Source organism: Arachis stenosperma, chromosome 7, assembly GCF_014773155.1.
Source record: "Arachis stenosperma cultivar V10309 chromosome 7, arast.V10309.gnm1.PFL2, whole genome shotgun sequence".
NCBI classification, from domain to species: Eukaryota; Viridiplantae; Streptophyta; class Magnoliopsida; order Fabales; family Fabaceae; genus Arachis; species Arachis stenosperma.
The window spans coordinates 4404469-4427786 of record NC_080383.1 but is presented as its reverse complement, the minus strand read 5'-3'; the positions used below and the strand labels follow the sequence as shown (position 1 = coordinate 4427786).

General features: G+C 33.8%; 5 protein-coding genes across 7 annotated transcripts; 3 read left to right on the top strand and 2 right to left on the bottom strand.

Annotated features, from left to right (window-relative positions):
• Positions 1 to 4026: 4026 nt before the first annotated feature.
• Positions 4027 to 8466, bottom strand: LOC130941828 (conserved oligomeric Golgi complex subunit 5). The gene is made up of 3 exons (XM_057870429.1): positions 7261 to 8466; positions 5767 to 6240; positions 4027 to 5427 (listed from the first exon to the last, which is right to left on the bottom strand). Exons 1-3 carry the CDS (start codon positions 8389 to 8391, stop codon positions 4489 to 4491), a joined length of 2544 nt encoding a protein of 847 aa, XP_057726412.1. The 5' UTR covers positions 8392 to 8466; the 3' UTR covers positions 4027 to 4488.
• Positions 8467 to 9789: 1323 nt separating this feature from the next.
• On the top strand, positions 9790 to 12436 carry LOC130940515 (uncharacterized). Of its 3 annotated transcripts, none has more exons than XM_057868670.1 (5): positions 9790 to 9956; positions 10451 to 10590; positions 10818 to 11185; positions 11397 to 11439; positions 11670 to 12436. In XM_057868670.1, exons 2-5 carry the CDS (start codon positions 10473 to 10475, stop codon positions 12107 to 12109), a joined length of 969 nt encoding a protein of 322 aa, XP_057724653.1. In that variant the 5' UTR covers positions 9790 to 9956; positions 10451 to 10472; the 3' UTR covers positions 12110 to 12436. The 3 variants fall into 3 exon arrangements, with proteins under 3 accessions (XP_057724653.1, XP_057724650.1, XP_057724652.1); XM_057868667.1 differs by having other exon boundaries at positions 9796 to 9956; positions 10448 to 10590; XM_057868669.1 differs by having other exon boundaries at positions 9796 to 10024; positions 10448 to 10590.
• A 700-nt stretch (positions 12437 to 13136) lies between these two features.
• LOC130941874 (uncharacterized) lies at positions 13137 to 13868 on the bottom strand. Its single transcript, XM_057870501.1, has one exon. The coding sequence runs from the start codon at positions 13763 to 13765 to the stop codon at positions 13508 to 13510; it is 258 nt and encodes an 85-aa protein (XP_057726484.1). The 5' UTR covers positions 13766 to 13868; the 3' UTR covers positions 13137 to 13507.
• Positions 13869 to 20692: 6824 nt separating this feature from the next.
• LOC130939243 (uncharacterized) lies at positions 20693 to 21519 on the top strand. The gene is made up of 2 exons (XM_057867363.1): positions 20693 to 21123; positions 21288 to 21519. Exons 1-2 carry the CDS (start codon positions 20693 to 20695, stop codon positions 21517 to 21519), a joined length of 663 nt encoding a protein of 220 aa, XP_057723346.1.
• Positions 21520 to 21702: 183 nt separating this feature from the next.
• On the top strand, positions 21703 to 22269 carry LOC130939242 (uncharacterized). Its single transcript, XM_057867362.1, has one exon. It carries the CDS (start codon positions 21703 to 21705, stop codon positions 22267 to 22269), a length of 567 nt encoding a protein of 188 aa, XP_057723345.1.
• Positions 22270 to 23318: the final 1049 nt, after the last annotated feature.

The window sequence follows — 23318 nt, the reverse complement described above, 5'->3', positions numbered from 1 at the left end:
TCGTTTATTTTGTCTCCAGATGAGCATCATAGTGGTAAAGTTTTCCATTGTTTTATTATAACTCTCAATACATTATTGTTCATTGTGTGTTGATGCTATTGTAGTTAAGTTTGTAATGTTTTAAAATTATAGAAGAAATTGTTAAACCTAATCAACCAGCTGAGAACAAAAGGAAGAAGAAGAAAAAGAATGTTACCTAGATTATTTCTTTATCAATAAATAGGCTTACCATTGTAATTATTTTTTTTAATGAGAATACGTAAAGAGTACATAGTATATAAGGTGTAATAACTCAACAAATATTTTTTAAAGAAGATAATAAAAATTTCTTTAGAAAATATTTGTTGAGTTATTATACCTTATATACTATGTACTCTTTATGTACTCTCACTAAAAATAATTACAATGGTAAGCCTATTATTGATAAAAAAATAATCATTATTTCCTTCAAGTACAAAGGTTCGAATCGCCAACCATGCAGACAAGATTCTTCTATTGTTTGGTTTGAAAGATTCTGTTTCCGGAGCAGCCAAATGGGTTCATCATCTGAATGGTGTAGGAGAGAAGATGATTTACAAGGAGAACATTGATGTTACAAATACTCAAACACCAGAAGATTTCTTCGTTGTCTCCAAGGAGAAACTGAAATTTCTTGGGGTTCATGGAGTTGAACAATGGTTTTCAAGTGATGCAGAATTTCAAAAAGCTATCCATAGTAGCAAATTCATAAGTCAACAACTTCGGTATCTATGTTCGAGTTCTTGCGAATTAGCACACATTTGTTTAATCCAAGACTTCAAGACAGCAATAATGCAGAGAAGACTTTAAGTGTAAGTTCTCGAGTGTCGAAATCAGTTCCTGTCATAGAAGAGAATATGGTTGATAGGGAGAGTATTGATGATCCTTTAAATGTGTAAATCGCGGCAAAGTTGTTTTTCCCCTTCAAGGAGAAACAGAAATTTCATGGCCTGGAACAATGGAGGTCAAAGGATGCAGAGAATAGGAAACTTGATGTGCAAGTAACAAATTTGTTCAATCCACCCTCTATTACCCTGGCCAAGAATCTCATAAAGGCTTGTGGCTTAGAGCAATGCTGGTCGAGTGATGCAGTTCTTCGACTCGCTATCCATAACAGCAGATTCTTGAGCAAATTTAGATCTTCACAATCAACTCATGGAAAGCCATGATAACATTGGATTTACTCTGATATGGTTTGTGTAATGACATGTTTTAATTACCAGAATTTCAAAAAATGAAGGTATTAAACAGACTTATATATTATATAGTAACAATTAAGTTTTCTTGATTTTTATTTAATTGATATTCTATCCTTTTCTCATTTAATACAAATAAGAAAAGATAAGGATGAAGTTGATGACATAAACATTGAAGAATATTACATTACATTACATCCTAAGCGGTTCTTAATAACCTTATTCACTTCATTTCACTGAAAAGATTTAATTTCATTAAGTTTTCTTTTGTTCATCAAAGCCAAAATTCCAGAATCATATACATCAATGAAAAAAAGGGGCCAATATGTTACTATATACATAAGTATATACATAGAAAACAGTAACATTCTCTGATATACAAGGTATAAACATGAAAGATAAATAAAGAAACAAAATCTCATCATTTTTAAGCTTTTCCATTCTTGATCTATCAAGCCAACTCGCACTTCAAACATTTCTTGTTCATAGTAGTCCGGACAACTCGTAGTCATATATGCTGACACCTTGATCAATCTGTTCATAAGAATTGTAGAACTGATGAGTTGGTTCAACATCAAAAAGTAGTGACTCGAGATTCTGATATGTCGAAAAAGGAACAGGATTTTGAGTACTATCTATGGTGTTTTCTAAGAATACATCTTCCATAAACATCATCTGATTGCAAACTTGATCAAATTCTTCATCATTCAAGATTGGAACTGCACTATAACATAACTCAGAAGGTGAATTTGTTGTTGCTTCAGTTTCCACTGAAGCTTCAAAGCTAGTATCAATATCAGGATGGTTTCTTTGAACCTCAGAACCTATAATGGTTTGTTCAAAACTTGAACTTGAACTTCCATTGTTGATGCCAGTGAGTTCTTGAACTAACTGCTTGAAGCTTGAGGTGTCAGTGATGTACACCTTTGGCTTCAAAACATTGATCAAGCTTTTCAATTGTTGTTGTTGTCTCTCATGATTCTTGGACAGTTTGTGTGAAGATTTTTTGTTTAAATTCTTAACCATGATGATGATTCCAATGTGAAATTCTATGATACAACTGGCACCCTTGGAATCAACTACAACCTCTCGGAGAATTCAAGGAAGAGGTGTGTGTATAAATATGTAAAGATAGATAGATATGTATGAGGGAGGTGAGAACTGTAACATGCAACAAGACAATAAAAGCATTAGATGCTGAAATTTCCATTCATTTATTTCCTTAAATTAATGCTTGTTCTGAGTTTTGTTTTTACATGGAGATGTGGATATAGGTCAATTCAATGAGATGGTTTTGAAATTTGTACTTAGTGTTTTTGTTTTTTTGTTTTTTTTTTTTAAAGTAAAGTGATAATTATTAATTAGTTTTCTGAACATTTCGACTTCGAATTAATTAGTCTCTAAAAAAAATATATCAATTAGGTCCTCCACGATAATAAGTAGTGGACACGTCATGCTCTTTTATCAATAAATAGTATAAAATAGAATTGTTCATGTGTTCAATTATCTACAGTGATGTGTCTCATTGCTCACATGAACATGCGGACAATATTATTTTAAATAGTAAAGCATTTCTTATCTTTTAAATTTTTATAAAACTCTTTTTGATTGCTATTTGTTTACTATGAATCCTGACAAAGCATGTAAAGTTTCGCTCCAAAAATTGTTATTTCATGATCTTCAATAAATAGACATATATATAACTACCTATTAAATTTTACCTGATGAATTGATGGAAAGACATAGTATATTCATTGTTTACTATCTCAAAAGATCTAACTGATATTTTTTTTTTAGGGGGCTAATTAGTTTGAGGTTCGAATAGAGACCTAATTGAGTAATTGTAACCTTACTCTTAAATATTGTCCAACGGCCAAATTTTTTGAAATAACTAATATTCTTAAAATTAGACCGATTATAAACTCACGATGTTAGAAGTTCAATCATATTTAACCGAAATTGAATCGAATATAATAAAATAATATATAAATTTAATTTTTTTTTTCAAATAACAATGACGTTTAATAATGAGATATATATGGATTAAAGTAGAAGGGCATGAAGGGCACGCAGCTTAATATTCAAGTTATCAATTAACATAAAATAAGGAAAAATATGTTAATTATTGCTTCATTATAACTAGTAGCATCTGTACAGTGACAGAATTAGACAAAAGGAAATTAATTAGATTAAAAATAATGAGGTTGTTGTCTTAATGAGATCATACTCTTACTGCTAACACATTCCTTTCTCATTTTTTCTAATGCTTTCTTTTAACAGACACTAATGATTTCAAATAACACTGAAATATTATTCATACCTTTGACATTTTGGTATTGTAGTATTAACATTAACATATCCATATAAATTCCAATAATCGTACCTTTCATTCTTATTCAAAATAATAATAATAAAATGTTGTAAACTGAGTGAAAACCAAAAACTGTTTTTTTCTTTCTTTTTATTTTTTTTCATGTCATTGTCATTCTCATATAAAAACGTATAATTTTGGCATTGGCTGTCGATGGTGCAATTTGAAAGGCACAAATACACCTGTCCAAATATAAAACTGAAATTTGTAAACTAATCAACTTCGAGAATTCATTGTAAATTTTAATCATAAAACTCAAAAGAATGTGAATTTAAGAGTTTCGTAATGTTAAAAGTTAGAAGCATTTTTATCGAAATTCAATACTAAAAACAGACTAATATTGGCATGATATTGAGTATTATAAGTTTAGAATGATTAGTAACCAATTCATATATGAGAGCCTTGGAGTCAATCCATGTTCAATTTATATTCTGACTTTCTAAAAAGTGTCATGAATTTAAGAATCATAAAAAGAGCTACTAAATTGTCTAAACTCTTTTAGGCAAGTGCCTGTCCGCGTTTTAAGCGAAACGGTTTAGGCAAATTTTCTTTTTCAGGTGGGTTCATTTTTTAAGCTCAGCGTGCCCTTTTGGCAGGTTAAACGGGTCGGTTCGACATATTTCGACCCGTTTGCCACTCCTATCTACATTTAATACAACCAATCACAAATAATCAGTAAACTCAAGATTGGCCAACAAAAATTAATTCAACAAAAAATATATTGGAAAAAAAAAAGCTATTAAATCGTCTAAAATTTTTTGTACTTCATGTTTTCTATCCAAACTAGCATGCCTCTTCCTCATGTTTCCGCAACTAAACCCTTCTCAACAACTTGCAAGCAGCAATCACAAAGTCACTGGTGTGGTTTAATCAATTTCACAAGACTACAGATTATTTACGGGATCAAGAATTTGGGTTAGCCTGAACCTTTTCAATCAAGGATGAACCCATTTGAAGCATAAGAGGATAAACAGGGCTGAACTCCTTATCTCTTCTGCTTCTCACATTTAATGCGTAATCATCAAGTGTTGCTTTGATGCCCTTCCAGATTTGATCCTCCCCTTGAGAATCTAGCCACAATGAATACTGTAACGGTGTTAGTTTGTTTCTTTGCAGCGGCGACTGCAATTCGTCAGGACCTCGGGTATACAGATGATGAAATATGACACTGGGTGGCAGATCCTGAAGAAGAGGAGATGATGCGAACTGGGATGTTTCCAAGAAAATAAGAGGACGGAATGCTCTAAGAGCTCGATATGGAGCACCGAGTTGTTCAACAGGGAACAAATTTTGGCCCACGGCTAGCTCCAACTCGGCCATATCCCTAGCCATCCTCAACTTGCCTGATTCTGAAAGAGGTCTGACAAGAGAAGCATGCCGGATAAAGAATACTAGAACACGGGAAGCCATACTTTGGACAAGCCTGGTACATATGTTCTCTGTTCCTGAAGTTGTAGTAGCTCTGGAAGGCAACAAGCGAGATAAAAACTCACTGCGGAAGTGCAGAATGCACTTCTGGAGCTCCTCCATATAAGGTGACGCATTATTGTCCATGGCAGCATCCATCCCAAGCACTCCGAAGTTCTGATCATGTATTTGCAATATGCAAGACTCAAGACGATCAAGCATTGCCTGGAATAAAGATGTCACCGAGTCACATGCAACACCATATATTGCACCTAGTGAAGCAGACAACACTTCTGCAGCTATACTGGGCATTCCTTTAAGCATAGAAGATATTCGTGAATGAACTTCTTGGAGATGTTGACACAACGTAAAGTTCTTGAGCTGTGCCGGCGTTGCAGGACCACTTACTTGACGTGATTCAGGTCCAGTGGATATCTGTCACAACAGTTAAAGTTAAAACTTGTCATGCACTAGACCACTTCATCAATCGAGTTTGGATATGAATCATAAAAGTCACCAGAAAGAACATGCGATTATCAGCCACTGGTAAATATGATTTTAGTTCACAATGTTCCAACTAATTGTAGTTAACATAAATTTCCATCTTTTTATGACCCTTCTTTTCTTATAACAAATATTCTTTCATACAAAGGAACAGATCAAACACTTAGCATAAGCTAGCATTCAATTACTTTCTGAGAAAATAAAAAATTATTCAAATGCAATAACAAGTTCTTTTTTTTTTTTCTCTCTTTCTTTTTCCCCTCGGTTTACCTGGTATTCAGCACGTTCTGCAAGAAGAATTAAAACCTTGCCAATTTCACGCAAAACAAGAAGAGTTAAGCGTGCATCCATCTGAACAGCTTCTATCTCTTCCTGAATACGTGATATAATTCTTGATATTTGTTCCTTTGATGGAACGCTTCCACGACTTGACATTGGAAATACAGAATTCACTAGATCAGAAAGGCGACTCAAGCAGTGAGCCAAGAATGCAGTCTGGAATATTTCAACTGATGAAACTAACTGCTCCTTCCCACTTGAATTGATAGCTGGTAACACTCCTTTGACATCCGTGTCACGTGAAATTCTTTCAAGGAGGTTCTCTATCATGGAATATAACTTTGGATATCCCATTGTAAAGATCTCCTTAACAAAACTTGATGCGGTGAAAGCAGACTTCATTTGGCTTGCAAAAGCCTTTGCAATGGCCTCCCAAACTCGGTCTGTTAGCATGGGATCACCTTCCTACGAAACAGCAGTTAATGAGAAAATGATTGTAAAACCAAAAACAATTTGAGTGAAAAAGTGTCCCAGTTCGGAACTCAATACTTTCAAAATATAGATATTGATTTCTAAAAACCCCAAATGTCCAGTTCATTGAGTTTGTATCTTTGCAAAAGTAATATGGCTGTACAATTTTTGAAAAACCATGTGTAAAAGGCATCTTAAAGAAATTCAATCCAACTTCTTGGTTCATCTACTATTGATCCTCTATTTCTCCATTGCACAAAGAATATATAGAGAGTGGAGTTCCAAAATCGATACGATCCTGATATAATCCAGCCTAATCTATACAAATCAATAGCAATTGACTCACTTATTTACATTCAACTGGAACAATGATCCATTTCTTCCATCTCGGTATAGAAACAAAAGAATAGCTCCCATCCCATAACTAAACATCACATCAAAACCATTTGTAAAATCTGCAAATGCAGCATCTTCAATTTGCTAACGGCTAACCCCTAAATTCAGCTACTAACCCGAGAAAACCTCTGGATTTTACAGAAGCAAAAGGGAATCTGTCGCATAATGGAATTAACTAATTATATATGGACCTCTCAAGTATCACTACCCAAATTAATCAGAATATTATCTTCCATACCTATCATCATTCCAGCATATATAGAAGCTATCAGTCCAAGTAAACATTAGACACAGAATTTAATCAAACTAACAATCAAAACCAAGCATCGTGCCACCAGGTAGAAACAGCTCTATAAACCAGACAACAACATAATGTCCTATAGAAAATCACATCCAAATTCAAGCTACTAAAATCTAAATTCAACTAATTCGCGACAAGTTTTTCTAGGCCTTCCTCAACCTCTATTCATCAAACTACCTTCCATAAGATATCTACTATTCTTACATGTGCTTCTACAAGCTGATATTCTACCACTCTAGTATCATTTCTAGAGTAAATGCTACCTCTACTAAGATCATAAAAATTCACAAAAATACATTTATTCCCATTACCCATACCTGAATGACCTCATCAAGCAGCAAAACATGGGTGAATGGATCGCGCTTTTTCGAGAGCACCCTCTGCAAATGCCACACTGCCACGGCAATCGAATGCAGCTGATCCATGCAATTCCCAAGCCTCTGCCACAGTGCCTCCCTTGCCTTTGCCCCTCCTCCAATTTGCGGCGTCCCACTTCCCCTAATTCCGCCAGGACCGAACCCTCCGCCGCGGCCGCCACCAGATCCCGATATGGCCTTCATATCCAAGGCCGTACTCACACTCTTGGCACTTAAACCCTTGTATTTGTTGATCACCTGCTCCACTGTAACCTTCAATTCACCAAGGTTGTAGAAAACCTGCAATCCAGTTCCAACCTCAGCTTGATTCAGACCTTCCATTCCTCTCTCCAGAACTTTCATAGCCTCGCTCCGGAGCCGATCGCCGGTTTCCTTCACCCAGCGGAGCTCTTCATCCACGGCATCAATGCCAGCCAGATCATATTCCTCACAGAGCGACAAGATTTCCGCGTGGAGCTGCGCGGCCTTGGCAAGATCGAGCTTCTCCGGATCTGGCGCAGCTGCAACGAGATCGCGGAGCTTGCGGGAGAGCCGAAGGGCGCGGACGGAGTGCTGGAGAAGCTCGGAGGTGCGGTGGAGATTGTTGAGCTGCACAGTTGCGGAGGCGATGGATCGGTGAGGGTCGGAGAGCTCGGATCGGAGGCGGCGAACGGAGGAATTGAGGGAGGAGAGAGAGGATCGGATGGTGGAGAGTGCGGAGGTGGCGTGGTGGAGGGAGGAGAGCTGACCGAGGAGATCGGAGTGGCGGGAGAGAACCTCGGAGCGGAGCTGGTTGTCGAGGAGGCGGATGGCATGGTGGAGCTTCTCGGCGGTGGAGGCAGGGGAGCCGGAGGAGAGTGCGGCGGAGGAAAAGGAGGTGGATGAGAAGGAGGGGGAGAGGAAGGCGGAGAAGACGGGGTCAGAGGCAAATGAGTCGAGTGCGGAGGTGGCGGGGGCGGAGGAGGGGGAGGTTGGGGCGGTGACGCTGCTAGGGGTCTTGAATGTGGAGAGGCGTTGGAGTGGAGATGCTGTTGCTGTGGCGGAGAGTGGTGACCTCGCCGATGACGGCGGTGCCGGTGACTGTGACGCCATTATCGTTATTCCCTTCTCTGTCCCTTTGCCTCAGATAAGGAACCAATGAAACAAATTGGTTTCTGTCAGTGTCTTCTTTTCCTAGTTACTATCCATCTACTGTAACCGCCATGCACAATTTATTTGCTATTTTCTCTGTCAAATGAAAAACAATTATTTAAACAAATACTAAAATCATAAAATATGTGTTTCCTGGTTATTATATTTAACTGTATGAAGAAGATTTTTTTAATAAAAATATTTTTTAAAAAAATTGTGTATTTTCAACTAGTAACTTATATTAGTAAACTCTAGATATGATCCTAATCAAATCAAATCAAATTATAATATTTATTTGCTAATTTATTAATTTTAATATCTCATTCAAATAGTATCTTATATTAGTAAGGTCTAGATATGATCCTAATCAAATCATAATATTTATTTGTTAATTTATATTAAATTTAATATCTGATTCAAATAGTACTTGATATGAGTAAAAGATTAGTTACCACCTAATCAAATTTAAAAATAAAAGCATAAATTTAAAGTTAGATTCAAATTAATTTTTAAAATTATAATTGATTTAATTTAATCTCCAAAATTTACAATAGCAATTTAAGTTAGTTTTTGAGCTGATTTTTTTAAATAATAGGTTGATTTTACACGTTAATTTGTTAAAAATCAAAACTATTAAATCTCCTAGAAATTTTATTGGCTCTAGGACGATAATAACAAGCTTAATTTAAAAATTTTGTGACTTTAGGAGCAACAATCAAAATTTTGAAATTCTAATATATCTTGATAATTTGAAATATAGGTAAAAAATTTAAATCACAACAAATTAATACAACAAATCAACACGTGTTAACAGGGATTAACTCAAAAATTAATGTGAGTTATGATGATAAATTTCGGGATCCAATTTGAGTCCATTAAACTTTTAAATATCAAATTGAATCCGACCTCAAATTTCAGGTGTTAAATTAAATATTAAACATAATGAAATGGAGCTTTCATCATTCAAAAAAAATAAATTTTAAATTAAAAAAATTAAGACAAACAGTATTTATTATTTTTAGTTAGTATTTTTAATTATTAATCTAATTTTTTTAATTTAATAATTTAATAACATATTTTTATTTATATTTTAAATATTATTATTAGTTAAAAATAATAAATTTTTTAAGTCTTTTAAAATTTTTTTTGGAATATGATGTTATGTTATTTTATTATTAAAAATATTAATTCTTTTTATTTATTTCAGAAAAATTTCTAATTTTCTGGTTTCAATTTTCAAAAGAGCTTGATCCCGTAGGTTTATTAATTATTAATTTATTATTGCCAATCCAAATTAGAGTTTCTAATTTTCTTATTAAGCAATATGTCAAATGTCCTCTTTTAAAATTTCCAAAAAATAAAGGATTGAAAAAAATCCCCAAATCTACGACACAGAACTGAACCCTAACTTTCCACAAACGGAAGTCACAACAGAGAAGAGAAAAGGCGCGCGCTTTCTCCCTCTGGCCCCGTCGGACCCAGCATTTCGCGGCGGCGCTCTATTCCTCTCCGCAGCACATTTTTTGGTACGGCAAACAAACAAATCAACCGCGCTTTCTCTCCCATTACCACTCACCCTTGTTGTGTAATTTGTGTAATCTCTTCTTCTTATTCAGCTTCTTCCATGATTGTGTATATATGTTTTCTTTGTGACACACATGAAAATTGGTCTTTCGGTTTGAGGTAGTGAATGCTAATTCCTACTTTTGCAAATAAAAAATTGGGAACTTTGCTTCATTCTGTCTGCTGTATTGTATTGCATCTGTGCTAGGTTCTATTTGTTTTAACGCAATTCTAAACATAATACATGTTTGTTACTTCTAATTGGGTTTATCTTTCTTATCAGGGCACCAAAATTAACAATATAATTGAATTCCGTGTTTCTTAATTTTTTCATTTTCATATGTTCCTGACATTAGAATATAATTTTTAATTATCTGATTCGTTTATTTTGAAATGAATCAAATTCAATTCAATTCAATTCAATTCTAACTTGTTGTTCCAAATGGGCTTGCAGCAGGTTGCTGAATCTGTTCTCCTCCATGGCTAACAAAGCTAAAGAAGAGCCTAACACTGCCCCTGCTTCTGATCGGTGGTACGACATTGTCCTAGGCCCTTCCTTCAAAGATGAATCCTCTAACAAATACTGCACTCTACGTTGTAAGTCACTGAATGCAAAGCCCTTTTAAATCCTCATATTTCTCTAGTTATGGTAGTTAAGTATATGTTTTGCCTCTTTTTTCATGTCTAGTATGGGGGAACTTTCATGCTTGATTTTGAAATGAGTAGTGTTTATGCTTTTGAGTTTTGACATTTAACTAATGTCCCTTTTGCCTTATTCATGTCAACTTTGGGTTCTAATTATGGATAACTCGACATTTGTGTAGATGAATTTAAGCCAGCTTCAGTTGATAAGAGTAAGCCGGGATTGCTACGCAAGACCAAAGAGAATAGGGTTTCTGTGGAATTTCAGAACAACCAAGTAGGAAAACCCAAGGTGACATTTGAGGGGAGTAGTGAGGAATACAAGGAAAATGATGCTGTACTCTTCTTTGATGGTCAGACACTTCGGCTGGAGCGGCTTCATAGGGCTGTAAAGCAATTGCGGCACCTGCGAATGCCCGGTGAATCTGCAGCCGCTGCAACTGCTGCAGTGCCTGCTCCAGCTGGGCCAGCTTCGGATCCTCGGTTATCCCCTGTTGGGAAGTCTACAAAACCAGCACCTCCTGTTAGGAACACATTTCAGGCAGTACCAGTAAATGCTCAACATCTATCTATCTATCTATTAGCATGATTTTAGTTTTGGTAGTTGACTTGAGTCCCTTTAATCATCACTACATGTATGTATTTGAAGTACCTAAGGAACACTCTCTTTTATCTTGTGAACAGACATGTTAATTTTTCATTTACTTTTTTCTTGTCCCATCAATTTCCCTTATACCTTCAGTTATTTTTATTTTGGACAGGTTGAGGTGGAACGAATTGACATTGGAGAACCTGAGAATACTGGTATGCATGATATGGTTAATAAGGCTTTTGTAATTGCAGAGATGTACTTTGTGTTGAGTTCTTAGATTGGTTCATTTTCTGGTAGCCTAGATAAGATAAAATGTGAGATGATTTTAATATTTAAAGCTTGAGCTTTGTATTAGATTATCTTTTTAGTTCTTTTTCCATTTCAATTCTCATTTTCGTTTTTCTGCTCTTGTTAATTTGATGATGTACTTATCACATGACAGGCTTCAAAGTTGGTTCTAAGAGGCCATTCGAATTTCCAACAGAAGTTACAGAACCACCTAGCATTTCTGCTACCTCACCAGTTGCCAAAAATGATATTGAGGAACATCAAGATATAGATATTGAAGACCTATTTGGTAGTGCAACACCTGAAGACGATAATAAGTCTGAAGAAGAGAAAGATAATGTTGGGTTTGACATGAATGTCCCGCACACCGACGATGAGATTGCCGATGTGGATGACAGCGGCGACGAGGTGGACAAAGGACCGAATGCTGCAGAAGCTCTCCGGGCTCAGGTGAACGCAGAGGGGAGGGACAAGCAGACATCTAGTTCTAGCAGTAGCAGTGAAAGCGGAACTAGTGAAAGTGGCACCGGTAGCGGAAGTAGTAGTAGCAGTGATAGTGATGGCAGTGAAGAAGACTCTGTTACCTCAATCTGAGATTTTTAATTTTTTATAACTTGGGGGCTTCTTTCTTTTCTCCCTCGCCCTTTGTCATTATTTTCTGCAAATAGGCCAATACATAGAACATATATTTATCTATTTGTTAAGCCTGGCTTGGTTGAATGTAATAATTATTCTTCTTGGTTGTAAAGGTTGGGGAATTTTCTTGACACCATAGCTAGAGTTGCTTTTAATGTATCACAAGGAAGGGTCACAAATCATGTTATATTTCATGGATTTGTATAAATCCTCTGTAATTTTGTTCTGTCATGGGACATGTGAAACAATGTTTTAAGGCATGAGAGAAATTTAATTATTGATTTATTGTATATAACAAATTAGCATGACCAAAAGAGTACTAAGTATTGAATCTTACTATGAAAATGTTGTTTAATTAGCTCAAATGATCTATGGTCTTGTCTTTTTAAGCAAGATATTAAGCTAATGAAAAACGGTTTAAATTTTGTATGTCCAACGATCTCCATTCAAAATCATAATAATCAAGCATGGGAGCCACTCTTAAAAAAAAAATTCCACCCTTAAAAAAAAAAAGTAGGGTAGTGCTCACCTTTTTCCACTAAACATTAAAAAAATTGGAGCAACGGTTATGGTTGATTGGGTCAGCAAAGTTAACTTATTAGTTGGCACTTTTTTTTTTCATTTTCCATTCTGTTTTCATTAATTACATATTTTCTTTCATAGGAGAATAGACAATAGAAGCAACCTGCTATGTGCTATCATATACAATTCTCTCCAATCTCATTCACACTCACCAATCCAACCAAAATTTGTTATCTTGGAGTAATGGTTCTGTTATAACCTTAATTAAACCACTCCAAGATATATTCAGAAGTTGCAAAATAAAATAAAAGAACAAGAAAAGGTTGTTCACTTGCTCCTCAAATTTTATCTCATCATTTTTGCTTAATTTCTTATTATTATTATTATTATTATCATTGCAAGACCAAAACTTGGAATTGTGTTAATATATCTTCTCATTTCTATTCGTACATTGAACTGATTAATTAAACTCTGTTGTATTATAAAGCTCTAAAGAAAATTTACAATATGATGGAACACAATTATACTCATATATATCATTAACTATTAGAAGATGAAATCTACAACTTAAAATTATATATATAAAAAAATGTGTTATTGTTCTCAAAACAAGAAACCAAAGAAAGGGACAAGAAGTTAACCTTATTGACTATGTAAAAAGAATTAATCAAACTAAGTGTAATGAAACTCAGGTGCAGTTTAACTTCATGTGAAGTTGATAGATAAGAATTCTTAGATGATAGTTAACTTCACGTGAAGTTAATTGTACCTGAATTTTCACGAATTAAGGGTTGGGTCAAAAAAGTGAATGATGATGATACAAATACAATAAACTCAGAAGTTACAACCACAACAAAGGTAGAAGAAGCAGAGGGTAGAGACAAGCACGACGGCCTCCACGGCAGAGAGGATCTTAAAGACGACGGTGTCGACGACTGTGGTTTGAATATCAAGGCGCTTCCAGCCTCTAAAGGAAGCACAAGAGAATAATCTAGTGAATTGCCATAACTCCTTCTTCACAAGCTTCTTCAACCACAACTTCTTACTACTACTGCTGCTTATTTTCTTGTTCTTGTTGTTGGAATCCTCCATTATTGTTCTCTATGTTATATATGGGGATTGGAGAGCTAGAATGATGAACAATGAAGAAGGGTGCATGAGAGGTGTGGTTTATATATAGAATAAAATGGAGGATGCTTGCTTTGGATGCTTCACATACAAGGATTTTCTTGCTGTCTACCACTTCATAATAATAATTAATAACGAACCCATAGAATAGGTTTATGGAAGAGTTTCAAGTGTATCACAAATATTAGTGTTCCAATTTTTTTAACCGTTGATTTGAATAATAAAAAATATATATAATATATATTAATTGAAATCAACGGTTAAAATAATTGGAACACTAATATTTTCAGTACACTTAAAATTTTTCTTAAGTTTATAACTTGAGAAAATTTTTAAATATATCAATACATTGGTATTTCAATAATTTTTAAGTGTTGATCTTAATTATAAAAAATATATATAATATATATAACTACGATTAACTATTAAAATTTATTAAAATACTGGTATACCAATATATTTAAAAGCTTTTCTATAACTTATTACATAACATATATACCATTTTATATCATATAACACCCTCTTTTTATGATTTTTTTTCAAATAATAAATTTTTTTATTGAGATGTCATTATATTTTTTGATTTTCTATGCTATTAATTCGTTAAGGATCTGAGTTTTATTTAAGAGTGTTAAGACATAATTTAAATTTTTTATGCTTATTTAAGTAGACGAGTGAACAAATCATTTCAACCAACTTAAATTAGCTAAATAAAATGTTATTATAAATTTTGGAAAGTTAATAATTTATTTGGTTTGTATTTTTATTTTTTATTTTAATTTTTAAATTTAATATTTTTTATTTTTAAGATTTTATTATTTTTCTAAAACCAATAAAAATAAAAAGTGACTGAATCTCGAAAAAAAAAATATCTGCAAAGTTATGAAGAGTTTAAAACTTCGGAAGCTTTATTGGGGAAGGAAAAAAAATAAAAAGAAAAGATTACCATGGTAGAGAATATAATCTTAGATTTTCCTGGCTAACTTTTTGGATTTGAGGGTTCAAGTTATTTTGCCTAACTTTTCTTTGTCATGTTTCTTTGATGCTCTTCCTCTCTCAATAAACATTAAATATATTAGCCAACTATGCTTATTAACTAATTAAATGTACATTTTATAAAACCTATCCTATGGGTCATAATTAATAAGGATAACCTTAATTAATTGATCGATTGATTTGTTGAGATTCTTTTCGTTTAATTAATTAGTTAGAGGGATGGCAACACATTACATGCATTACTATATTTTCTTTAATGCAAGTATTACTTATTAAACCATTATCATTCACATAAACATATGTATATTTCTCTCATTTTATTGTCTCAATTTGCATACATATTTTCTTACACTAATCGATACTATGTACTGTTATTCTTGTCTTATATTTTCCTACTCCATTTACCTAAGATTATATTTATTTTCTGTCTTAAAGCAATGAAGACATATATATACACATATGTAGTTTATTTGATTGTTAATTAAGGCAAAAATAAAAGAATATAAAAACATTTGTTTTTAAAACCCAATTTTATTCCTATTGTTGTTAGTGATAAAGGTGATGAGGATAGAAAGAAAATTTTAAAAATTTTAAAGGAACAAATTGTAGTAAAAAAATTAGAGTATATATCCATTTTGGTCCTCAAAGAATTTCAAACCAGACATTTTAGTCCCCAACTAAATTTAATTACTCGATTAGTCCCTAACAATTAATTTCGTCAGTCACTTTGGTCTTTAGCTCCGTCAACTCTAACAGAAGACAAAATGGTCCATGAAAACTCTAACATATGACAAAATGATCCCTGACAATTCTAACAAGGGACAAAATGATCCTGACCCCTTTATTCAAAAATGACACTGTTCTTCTCCAATTTTTATCATATCTCGTATAACCCTAACATTCATACTCTCTTTCTTCACCTTCACAGTCTTCTTTTCCATCTTTTCCTTCCTCCTCTTTAGCTCCAAGATTAAGCCATGGTGTAATTGTCACACGTGTCGCACCTACCTCAACATGTCATGGACCACACACTTCCTAAATCTTTATAACTGGTACATCCACCTCCTCTATACTTCACCCACCAAAAGCATCCACTTCCACGTCTTTGATAACATCACCTCCAACACCAACAACGTCCACGACATCCTCAAGACCAAGTTCCACAAATACTCTAAGAGCACGTCTTTCTCCACTCTCTGGCAAGCAATATAGATTGTTAGACATTAGGACATCATGAGAAGATTCTCCTTCTTCCACATCATATGCAAATTCTCATTTGAAATAGATACCGAGTGCTTTATTCCTTCTTTTCCGGAGTCCAAGTTGTCAGACAGCTTCGACCTCGCATCCAAGCTATTACAACGAGCAATATCGTCGTTGCTGTTCATATGGAAACTAAAGCGATTACTAAACATTGGTTCGGAGAAGAAGGTGAAAGAAGCGATCGGAGTGGTGGACAATGTGGTCATGGAGATGTTAGGGCAGAGGAGGAGGGAGATGGCAACGACGACAACGAGTTGAGATTTTTTTTTTCTTGTGAACATTAAATTTATAGAGTGTGCATTGTGTAGTTTAAAGTTACAAGTGTTAGACTGTTAGTGTTATGTGAGATATGATGGAAATTGGGAGAGAACAGTGTCGTTCTGGAACAGAGGAGATCAGGGACCATTTTGTCCCCTATTAGAGTTGTCAAGGACTATTTTGTCCTCCGTTAGAATTAACGGAGTAAAGGACCTAAGTGACTGACGGAGTTAATTGTTAGGGACCAATCGAGTAATTAATTTTAGTTGGAGATTAAAGTGTCCGATCTGAAATTCTTTGAGGACCAAAATAGGTATATACTCAAAAAATTATATGTCTCATATCTAATATTTGTATTATAATAACTTTTTAACAAGATACTAAATACATATATTTGTATATAATTATTTATATCAGCATGTCCTTTATTTTGAAATTCATGTCTCGCAACAAATAATAACAGCCAGAAATAGAATTTGTCTTATTTAGTATTTATTAATTATCACAACAATTAATGAATGTTAAATAAGACAAGTTATTGCTATTTTTGCCTGATTTTTTTTTATTACCAAACATATTTTGCAAAGCTTAATTAATGATGATTTATTAATTATGAGTGTATATCCAAAATCAATAATAAGTGAATTCACTAGAGAAATGTTCTTTGACCATCACCTATTTTCACGCAATGTTGTCTTGCATGCTGATTGAGACTTTACCTTAATTAGTGTTTTTTTTTTTTTTTTGGGACAATGTCATGAATCAAGGCTTCATAATTTTGGTGTGAGAAAATGGCACTACATACATCATAATATGATACACCATTATCAAAATTGATAATGTTAGGAAGACGAAAAAGAAAATTAAATTTATTATATTTAATATTTATAATTTTAATAATAATTAATAAATATTAAATAAAATAAATTTTAGTTATTTTTTGTTAATTTTTTGTTATTAAATATTTTTGTATCAATAAAGCGTTTTTTTTATTTTCCTGTGAATAATGAATAATATTAGAAAAATAAAAAATAATCACAATTTATTTTATTTTAATAATTAATAAATATTAAATAAAATAATTTTTTTTATTATCAAATATTTTCCGTGAATAATATACGAAAGAAAAAGTAAAGTATACTCTCAAGCATTTGCATTCGTTTATGTTATTTTCATACAGCTACTATTCAATTTATACCCGAATCTTATTTCATCATCGTTATTTTTACATTCGGTACCACTTCATTTTTGGAATAAAAAACTATATTAAAAAAATGGGAACTGAAAAGTGTTTATATTGATTGCATTTATATAGTCATATAAATATTGTGCTTTACTTTCAAAACTAATATTAAATAATAAATGAATATTTTCTAATTAATGGTGTGTATATAACGGAGTTAATAATATAAATAATTTATTCCATCAAGTTTTTATTACGTGCAGTTTATTCAATCCTTATCTTATACATCTCAAGTTACATATATACATAAAGTATGTTCCAAAATTGGTGACTATACAAACTTACAAAACGACAATTTTTCATTAAAACGATTACTATGTAATTATCCGTTAAGGTACTAGTCAACAAAAACTAGGTTATCAATTGGAAAATAATATTACTAGAATGAAAAGGAATTGGCTTTTCAGAAAATATCTAATTCCAGAGAAACAATCCACTTTAATATCTTTTTCTTAAGAAAAAAAAAATAAATATCTAGGAAATATCTTTTGAGCTCATTTTAATCATGTCAAATTAATCTAAAATTTTTTAATTATACTATTATTAAACCTTCATGTGGTATGTGCTAATGATTAATATTAATGGTTTCTTACTATTTTTATAAACATAAAATTTATATACACTTAATTATTAAACAAATTAAAGTAGATTGAAGAGAGAGATATAAATTAGACACTATAAAAAATTACTAAAATAGCAACCGATTTTAGTAATTGAAAAAATTGGTTGCTAATAGCGATTGATTTAGCGACTGATATATAATTTTTAGGATTAGGAAAAAATTAGTTGCTAAATCAGTTACTAATAGCAACCAAACTAGCGACCGATAAGTTTTATATACAATTAGAATGAAATTGATCGCTAAATCGGTCACTATTTTTTATACAAATATCATTTTATATTAATTTGATAGTATTAGTTGAAAATAAATCACTAATAGTTAGCGATAAGAGTTAGTCGCTATTTTCTAATTAACGACTAGGATTTTAGTAATCACCATAATCGATCGCCAAGAGTTCAGTAACCAATTTTCTTCTTCGTTATTCCAGTAATTTAATTTTTTGTAGTGACAAATCATCATAATGATGTGATTACAAAGAATTAATGATGATGTTTATGAAAATTATTGAAAATCAAATCATTCATATATACATAACTAAGTATTCAGTCATCATATTCATATCTTTTAATTTATATATTCGTTTAGTTTCTTTTCTATACAATTTGCATTTGCATTATATTAATTCAATTGTTCCTCACTTTAATTTGGTAAATAATTATAAAAAAGAGTCGATATATATAATCAAGATCGAGTATAGTGGTCCCTTTGTAATAATCATTGCTTGGACGAACGTTAACTAAAGCTAATTGTTATGTTTTCTCCCATTAATCATACTGAGTGCATAACGGTTAGTATTTAGTAGTATACTATGATTCACGGATATTGATACGGACACAAAACACAACACGACACGAGATATATCGATACGCGAATTTTAAAATCTTATAAGACACGTGGATACACATACATATGAAATATAAAGTATTTTTTTAGATAAATCGTAATGATATTTTGATATTTTATTGATATTAAAATATAAATTATTTTTTTAATTATCTTTAATGTCTTATTTTAAATATATTAAGTACTTAAAATATTTTTTTGTTTTAAAAAATAATAATATATACTATAACTAAATTTATTTCAAGAATATATGTTAAGAATAAGATTGGATATGTTGACACGTGATGGTATTTAGATGTGTCTAAGTGTATCCAGAGAAGAATTTTTTATTTTTTTATTAAGACACGGTTGGACACAACAAACACGCGTGTCAGACGAGTATCGGTGAGTGTCATATTCGAAATGTGTCCAACACATGGATACGACAACTTAGCGAAGTGTCCATACTTTATAAGTAGTATACATAGTATACATATTTTTTCTTTCATATATTATTAAATATGTAACCGGTATATGTCTTCTCCTAGTTTTAGAAATAAATAATTTTAACTTTAATTATTCTATTGATGTTTATAATTTTATTAAATTTTATAATCAAAGTTTTATATATATATTTCTAATTATAAATTTAATAAAACTATAACGATCAATAAAATAATTAAACTATAATTTTATGATATTGTATTAAAATTTTTATCACAAAAAAATATATATTTTGATTTTTATTGACTACAATAAAAATATAAGGTAAATAAAAATAAAAAATACCTATGCAAAATTTTTACATAAATCCAAAGAAATATCTTATGTGAAATCATGTATAATTTAAACTATATATGATTTTGTAACGTAATCTTCAAACATCGGATATGCTGAGTTATACCTCGGTCAGCCTACTTCAAACTGAAACGATAAGGTCTCTCAGTGTATCCGAATATTTTTTAAAGATCTCGCTCACACGTGTTTACGTCGGTCACAAAAATCTTGGCACTCATCGACGAACAAATTAACCTAGAGCACACTATAAATCGGACTAATGGCCGACCATAGGACTCATTCAACAACAACGCACTACTATACAAACGACTTGTATTCCGAACACTTTTTCTCCTTATATAATTCTTCACTGACTTGAGCATCGGAGTCCTTTTTGCAGGTAACACGTTCAAGTCCGAGTTCACAAGGATACATCGAGTTCGGTTCGAACTGTGAAGCTAATAAAGGTCAACATAAAGCCGACACCAAGCTCGGAAGAAGTACCCTTGTAAGAACATTTGGCGCCCATCGTGAGGCCACGCTATTCTCACAAGTTTTTTTTATCTAACCTAATTATATTCGATTGTTCTTTTCTCTTTCTCTGCAAAACGCAAGACATGACGGATCACTCTAGCAACCCTCATGTAAATCCCACAAATGATGAACTCTTGTCTGCTAACGCCACTCTGCTAGCGGACAATCAGCAATGGCTGACCTATTGGCAGCTCTGCAGAATAAAGACTGGGAGAAGAACGACCATAAGAAAGTTAATGCTGAGCTCCGTGGGGAACAGCACGCGAAGTCAAGAGCAAAGACAAAAGATACATCCCACAAAACCGAGAGATGACGGACTGGCCCTTTCTCTGAAGAAATAATGAACTTTAAAATGCCAAAAAATTTTACACTCCCAATGACTCTAACACCGTACAAGGGGATCGGAGATCCTAAAGTACATGTTACCAAATTTGAATCCATGATGTTTCTTAACAGCGACTCCGATCCCATCTTATGTTGGTCTTTCCCAACCTTTTTGGATAGGGCTGCTCTATTGTGGTTTTCTAACTTGCCTGCAGGTTCCATAACCAGCTTCGATGAGTTCGCCAAGCTATTCATAAATTACTTTGCAGCTTCCAAAATTTATGTGCAAGATTTGGACTACCTAAGCACGATTAAACAAGGACAACACAAGAGCCTGAAGGACTACATGACGCGTTTCACCACGGCAGCCATGGAAATCCCCGACCTCAAACCAGAAGTACAATTGCATGCAATCAAAAGCAAATTTCGACCAAAAAAATTCCAGGAAGCCATAGCTGTTGCAAAATCAAAAACACTGGAAGAGTTTCGAAAAAAAAATAACTGGTCAAATCGAAATAGAAGAGTTGCGAGAGGCTCAAAAGAATGAGAAGCAACCGCCCCAGAAAGAGGAAGGCAAATTCTACAGGTCCCAAAACAGATTCTAAAAAACCTTTCAAATTAACTCCCAAATTTGATTCGTATACCAGGTTTAACACCAGGAGGGACGACATCATTAAAGAGATCTTTCACAACAAATTGATAAAACCTCCGAGCAAACCAGGGACATACCAAGATCAGAAATATGTTAAGAAAAGAAAACACTGCGCGTTCCATGAAAAGTTCGGTCATACTACCGACGAGTGCGTCGTAGCCAAGGACTTATTGGAAAGGCTGGCGAGACAAGGGCTCTTGGATAAGTATGTCACTTCCAAGAACTAACGAGAACCAACAAAGATCGACGACAAGCCGAGCTATAGCTCGGATCGAAAAGAAAAAGGAGCATGGCGCGGTCTAGTAGAGACTCCCCCATCTAAAGGAGTTATCAATTATATTTCAGGCGGTTTTGCAGGAGGAGGAGCGACTAACACAGCCAGTAAGAGAAGCTACCAATCTATGATGACAATGGAAGGAACCCACCCTGGAGCGTCAACACCATCCTCGGTTGCTCATATAAGTTTCGGGGATGGGGATTTCCAATCCCGGTCTCTAAACCTGGACAATCCAGTGGTGATTTTGGTCCAAATGGGAGAGCTAACTATCAAAAAAGTCCTCTTCGATCCAGGAAGCAGCGCCGACGTCTTATTTTACTCCACATTCAAAAAGATGCAACTAAGCGACAAATCACTGCAACCATCAAACAGAGAATTGGTAGGGTTCTTCGAGGGACGAATACCTATATCAGGTTATGTATGGCTAAGAATGACCTTAGGGGAATTCCCGAACTCAAAAATATTAGATATCCATTTTCTCGTAGTTGATTGTATAAGTCCTTACAATGTTATTTTGGGACGTCTATCCCTTAATTCTTTCGGAGCTATTGTCTCCACGATTCACCTGTGTGTCAAGTTTTCTGTGCAGGATAACATAGTAGCAACAGTACATGCCAACTATAAGGAGGCCAGACAATGTTACAATACGGGATTAAAGGCCACCATAAAAGAAACTATTCCAAGAATTCATTCCATATAAAACTCGAAAAATATTCCAACCCTAGCCGAGATGGATCCAAGAGAAAGCAGCAATCTCCCCGCCCCAACAGATGACTTGAGAAAGGTACACCTGGGACAAGTTGATCAATTTACTAACATAGGCTCTACTTTCTCTGTAGAAACAAAGAAAAATCTGGTGGACTTACTAAAGACCAACGCCGACCTGTTCGCAGGGACCCCTGCTGACATGTCGAGAATCGATCCGAACTTTATATGTCTCAAATTGGCAGTCAATCCTAATGCCCGACCTATAAAGCAGAAAAAGCAAAAGCTGGGCACGAAAAGAAGAAATGCCGCAGCAATAAAAATGCAGAAATTGCTTGATGCAGGATTCATTTGAGAGATTCGTTTCTCCTCATGGCTAGCAAATGTCGTAATGGTCCGGAAGAACTCAGGAAAGTGGCGGATGTGCGTAGACTTTACAAATTTGAACAAAGCTTGCCCAAAGGATTCGTACCCACTACCAAACATCGACAGACTAGTGAACGACACATCTAGGTACCATGTGTTGAGTGTCATGGATGCTTACTATGGTTATAACCAAATACAAACGCACCCAGATGACGAGGACAAGACAACCTTCATAACTGACCAAGTTAATTTCTACTACAAAGTCATGCCTTTTGGTTTAAAAAATGCAGGTGCCACCTATCAGAGACTGATGGACAAAGTATTCAAACAACAAATCGGACGAAATATAGAGATATAACGTCGATGACATGGTCGTCAAATCTGACTCAGAAAAACAACACGAGGCCGATCTTAAAGAAAATTTTCAGCAACTCCGAAAATACAACATGAGATTAAACCCAGAAAAATGTGCATTTGGGGTACAGAAAGGTAAATTTCTCGGATTCATGCTCACAAACAGTGGCATAGAAGCTAACCTCGACAAATATCAAGCCGTTATCAACATGCAATCCCCAAGGACAGTCAAGGAAGTACAATGTCTCACAAGCTGTTTAGCTGCCCTGTCTAGATTCTTACCAGCTGCAGCCACAAGATCATATCACTTCTTCAACACCATAA